The 6,000-nt window shown below is 41.1% G+C and overlaps 1 protein-coding gene across 1 annotated transcript in view; it reads left to right on the top strand.

Moving 5' to 3' along the window:
- The window catches only part of LOC311147647 (rho GTPase-activating protein 12-like), a 101,085-nt gene extending 97,168 nt beyond the window's left edge, over positions 1-3,917 (top strand). Inside the window, exon 17 of the mRNA XM_084184376.1 lies at positions 1,653-3,917. Within this exon, the coding sequence (XP_084040502.1) occupies positions 1,653-1,827 (175 nt within the window). The 3' untranslated portion in view covers positions 1,828-3,917. The remainder of the gene's footprint in view (positions 1-1,652) is intronic.
- Positions 3,918-6,000: the final 2,083 nt, after the last annotated feature.

The following is a 6,000-nucleotide window of genomic DNA, read 5'->3' on the forward strand; positions in this document are numbered from 1 at the left end:
TACTAAAATGTAAATGTAAAAAGAAGGAGGCGAGAAGGAAGGAGAAAGAAAAAAACGGGGAAAATATATATATATATATATTTTTTTTTTGGAGGACAAAAATAAATGTTATTTTGTACATTCTGCACACATTTTACATACATGGCAGTTTATTTTATTTATTTTTACCATTGTTACAGAGCAAGAATAAGGTAATTTGATATTTTGATATACATTACATCTTGATAGATAGTACTTATACATTACACATCGTGTTTTCAGTCATAACTATTATAGAACATTAGCTTTTAAGTCCACCTCTCAGCTACTCTCAGTCCATCCCACCTGTCTCTGTAAAATGCTGTCTTATGATTTCCATGAGCCATATATTTTTCAACTATGCTGAGATGTTTCACTTAAATTCTGAACCTGTCTAATCGCCTAGTATCTACAGAAAGTTAAAGATAAATATTTTGACTAAAAATATTATCATATTGTTGATTGATTGACTATGGCTTTCCAAATCTCCCAACAGTGCTATTTGTAGGGTTCATTTGAGATAAATGTTGTGATTTTTCAGCCATTCCTGAACCTGTGACCAGAAACAAACTACATGGCGGCAATACCAAAATAAGTGATCTAGTGATTCTGTCTCTTTGTAGCAAAATATGCAGAGCTGAGATAGTTGTATACCCCATATACATAACATTCTGTTTGTGAATAATAAAAACTCAAAGTTTGGAATCAAGCGTTGTTTTTGCGTATCAGTTCATAAACCATGCGCCACGGAATCGGCACATCGAAAAACTCTTCCCAACTATTTTGCGACCTGTATGGCGCCGCAGTCAACATTTTGGTCCTCAAGTAAAACTGATATATATATTTCTTTCTCAGCCCGTTAGAGCTCGGGGCTATATCATACAGTATGTTCAGAATGACATTTGCCTAAGCACTATTTGCATTTATATGGCCCTGTGTTTGCCGTAATGCAATACCTTTAGATCTGGTGTTTCTTCTAGGAAATGTATTGTGTGACATTTTGTCTATATGGAAGTGTATCCCAAATGACACCCTATGCCCTACATAGTGCACTACTTATCACTAGGGCTCTGGTCAAAAGTAGTGCACTATATAGGGAACAGGGTGCCATTTGGGATGCAGACTATGTATATGAGACAAGGGGATTTAATTGGGTTTTCCAATGAATAATGTTATTGTGTGGAGCAGCGTTTCTGTATGCAAGGATGTTGATTCCCATTTAAAAGCAGCGATATTACCTGACGTTGTTTAATATCGTATTTTGCATCTGATGTTTTTCAAATACTAGCAGTAGCTTACTTAATAAATGTTTTACACGTTTTGTCTCCAGCGTGTACCTGAACTCTTTGTTGACCAACCAACATCTGTAATGTGTTTTCTAAATGATATGCCTATCTCACCATAACGGACTGACCATAGGGGAGTTCGGGAAAATGCCAGATGGGCTTGTCCATCTTTAGCCCAGTGGGCCTGTCTAAATTGGGGGTTTTGTGCAGAATGATCATTATTTGGTTAATAATGGGGGCCTCAAGGAAAAAATGTGCCTTTGTGTTAGAAATGCCGAGCCGATTTCTGCTCGCAGTCCGTCCCTGTATCCCACTCTTTCCTCCTCTCTCCTTCCTGTCTCTCTCCAGGGTGATAGACCACGGAGAGGCCAACCGTATGACGACGCAGAGTGTAGCGATCGTCTTCGGCCCTACCCTGCTCAGACCTGAGACCGAGACGGGAAACATCGCTGTTCACATGGTCTATCAGAACCAGATTGTTGAGCTCATCTTACTGGAGTACGAGAACATATTTGGCAGGTAGAAAAGGAACATCTAAGGACGACATCTGAGGTAAACTCCTGTGGAAGAGGAAGGGGATGGTCTGGTAACTGGTCGGACTCACCCAATACCGCTTATTTTTGTGACTGAAACATTGCTGCTGTGGACCAAGCAATTTAAAGAAAGAAAAACAAAAATGTAATTATTGTTCATTTGATAATAAGATGAATAAAGGAAACTTGTGAACGACTTTGCACTTAACATTTTGAGAGAGCTGAGTATGATGTAAATAAATACAGATTTCATTCACTTTGGTTGCCATTCCTGCTGTGAGTAGCAGGGAGGTTCAATTGCTTCAGGGGGAGGGTCTTGATTGGTTGATTGATTTGTTGGTTGGTTGGTGAGCTGGCTGGATCTAGGACCGTATCGTCATCGCCTTGATGACGGACGGAGTGCAGTGTGAATTGCGTGGATGGATTGCCCTCCGTGTATGATGTGATCCAGTGGATTTGAGTATTCAGGGTATAACTGTGATCTACACAGGATTCCTATGGCCAGTATTAAGTACATACTACATACAACAAGAGCTTGGTGAATAAGACTTGCATTGTTTTGGACTGGAGTGGAACAGAAGGAGAGGATTGTGGGATACACTGGCGTTAAAGAAACCGCTGGAGTGACTTCTGGCTTTCTCTGATGACATCACAACACAGGAAGCACAGCTCAATCCAGATCATTCAAACAACAACAACTAACTACCCACTAAATGACTGACTGGCTGGGTGGTCTGATCTCCCTCTGTCAAGTCAATGGAAGCCCATATCCTACTACCATGTGGTAGAATATAGACCATTCTTGGTCGTCTGTATAAGGACTACTCTCATTGCTTTGTGTTGGAATATTAAGCTGAACCTCTGAACTGGATATTCTCAGTGTTGTGGAACGTTGACTGTTGACTTGACCTCTGAATTTTGTGATGTACAGTATAAAGCCTCAGTGGTATGGATACAGAATCAGTATTAAATATGGGGGCTCTCTGAGGGGACCCCAAAATGATGTACGGGGTCTCTCGGAGGGGACCCCTGGATCAACTGGATGGGACATAGTCATGTGTATTAACTATATTTCCCCTACTTAATAATTCACCACGATCGGATCTGGGAACTATATAATGCACTACTTTTGACCAGAGTCTTTGACCTGTCAAAAGTAATGCGTTATAAAGGGAATAAGGTGCAATTTTGGACACGAACAGGTCACCCTCCCTGTCCTTCCTCCCTCGCTAGAACTGGAGCCCCGCCCCTTCTTCTTCCAGATCTACCCTTTGACCCTAGTGAAATCATCAACAGTGGTCAGTCAGTATGTCACATGACTGGTATTGGGAAGCATCAAAACAAACCTGTGTTTGGGGGATAATACAGTAAATGAACTGCTATATCTGAAGACTGTGGTTGCGTCCTAAATGGCATCCTATTTCCTATGTAGTGCACTAATTTTGACCAGGGCCCTATGATCTTCCCTAATGTGTACAGATACAGAACAGATATGTGTTATTGTCTAGTCTAACGTGCTTGGTATGGTAGGCCTCTGCTAGTGAAAGGCCTTCATTATAAGTGGACATGTAAAAGTGTTGGCTTTTCAGTGAAAGTGTTTGCTTCCTTTCTTACCTCGTGTCCTGGAGTTACTGGAAAAAGAGATGGAGATGCCAGGGAATTGCAGTCAGTCTTATCATGACTATTTCAGATGAATACTGGTTACGTCCCAAATCACACCCTATTCCCTATTTAGCTCACTGCATAGGGAATAGGGTGCCATTTGGGACGCAGGCCCAAGCCTCTGTTCCCACTTCATAATCACTCTCCTTACCTAAGCTAATATGAACGGGACTGGGACTGGAGAGAAAATGGTACTGGATTACATTAAAGTTTGTGGTGATGGAAGGTATAATGCAAAAAAGCCTCTGTGCATATTAGGTAAAGCAGCCTATATTAAAAAAGAGTAATTGTTCAAATTTCCTTATTGAAGTATGTATGTTTTGATGGTGAGTGGTTGGTTCAATGAGTGAAATATCACTATATGATTTTGTAAATTGTCGACAAAATACATATTGATTGTTACAAAAGAGGAAATGGTTTTGAAAGTGTATCTTGATTTTGACGCATGGTCAACTGCACATTTTGAATGTACTTTTCATACTAACTGCTGTTTGTGACATTGTTATGTCTAATAAAAAACTAAAACTAAATGGGACGGACTTAAACTTTTTCACTTTCTGTTGACACAAAGAGTAGACCTTTCCACTCACAGCCCTTGTCATTACATATACGGGTTGAAAATGGCAGATTTAGTCATTGATAAGCGCCTAAATTGGAATGCAGTGGCTGTACAATAACCTGCTATACATGACGTCAGAGCTCAGGTTCTCCGCTTCACAGTGCTGTATGGGTTTTGACTGACAGCCGTTCTGATTCTTGAGCACCGAGCGTGACAAGAAGATGCCCCCTTCCCTCCTGCTAATTGGGATACTTTTGCATTTTGTTGTTGTCTGAGTGAGGGAAATGCTGTAAATGGAGAGGAGTCTATGCGTTCTGAAAGATGAGACATTGAGGATTATAATAAATACCGCTTTGATGTCATACAAGCACACCACACACCCGTGAGTCCAAATATGCACTTCACATTTCCATATTTGAAACTCCTCTCATTTACAGTATCAACGTTTATGATCACAATTTGATCTACAGTTACAAGGATGACATGCGTTATACTCTGGGACAGGGTTGTCCTGAACAGAATGAGCCTATGTTTGTCGTCTTGTGAAGAAAATTAGCTCCGGTACACGCACTTGAATGCACTCATGACTCCATTGTATGCACACCAAAATTACAATCTGTTTGTCTGAAGTGCCTTTTGAAAGCCTAACAATGTAAGATTGTATTTTATAACTTAGCTAGCCATGTTGGCAATAGAATAAGCTTTCAAATGATGCCCACATTTTTTATTTATCTTTATTTAACCAGGTAAGCCAGTTGAGAACAAGTTCTCATTTACAACTGAGACCTGGCCAAGATAAAGCAAAGCAGTGCGATAAAAACAACAACACAGAGTTACATATGGGTAAAACAAAAGAAAAATATATATACAGTGTGTGCAAATGTAGCAAGTTATGGAGGTAAGGCAATAAATAGGCCATAGTGCAAAATAATTACAATTAGTATTAACACTGGAATGATAGATGTGCAAGAGATGATGTGCAAATAGAGATACTGGGGTGCAAATGAGCAAAATAAATAACAATATGGGGATGAGGTAGTTGGGTAGGCTAATTTCAGATGGGCTGTGTACAGGTGCAGTGATCGGTAAGGTGCTCTGACAACTGATGCTTAAAGTTAATGAGGGAGATAAGAGTCTCCAGCTTCAGAGATTTTTGCAGTTCGTTCCAGTCATTGGCAGCAGAGAACTGGAAGGAATGGCGGCCAAAGGAGGTGTTGGCTTTGGGGATGACCAGTGAGATATACCTGCTGGAGCGCATACTACGGGTGGGTGTTGCTATGGTGACCAATGAGCTAAAATAAGGCGGGGATTTGGCTAGCAGTGTTTTATAGATGGCCTGGAGCCAGTGGGTTTGGCGACGAATATGTAGTGAGGACCAGCCAACAAGAGCGGACAGGTCACAATGGTGGGTAGTATATGAGGCTTTGGTGACAAAACGGATGGCACTGTGATAGACTACATCCAATTTGCTAAGTAGAGTGTTGGAGGCTATTTTGTAAATGATATCGCCGAAGTCAAGGATCGGTAGGATAGTCAGTTTTACGAGGGTATGTTTGGCAGCATGAGTGAAGGAGGCTTTGTTGCGAAATAGGAAGCTGGTTCTAGATTTAACTTTGGATTGGAGATGCTTAATGTGAGTCTGGAAGGAGAGTTTACAGTCTAACCAGACACCTAGGTATTTGTAGTTGTCCACATACTCTAGGTCAGACCCGTCGAGAGTAGTGATTCTAGTCGGGTGGGCGGGTGCCAGCAGCGTTCGATTGAAGAGCATGCATTTAGTTTTCTTGTGTTTAAGAGCAGTTGGAGGCTACGGAAGGAGTGTTGTATGGCATTGAAGCTCGTTTGGAGGTTTGTTAACACAGTGTCCAATGAAGGGCCAGATGTATACAAAATGGTGTCGTCTGCGTAGAGGTGGATCTGAGAATCACCTGCAGCAAGAGCG

Source organism: Coregonus lavaretus (assembly GCF_964263955.1).
Source record: "Coregonus lavaretus genome assembly, chromosome: 2".
NCBI lineage: Eukaryota > Metazoa > Chordata > Actinopteri > Salmoniformes > Salmonidae > Coregonus > Coregonus lavaretus.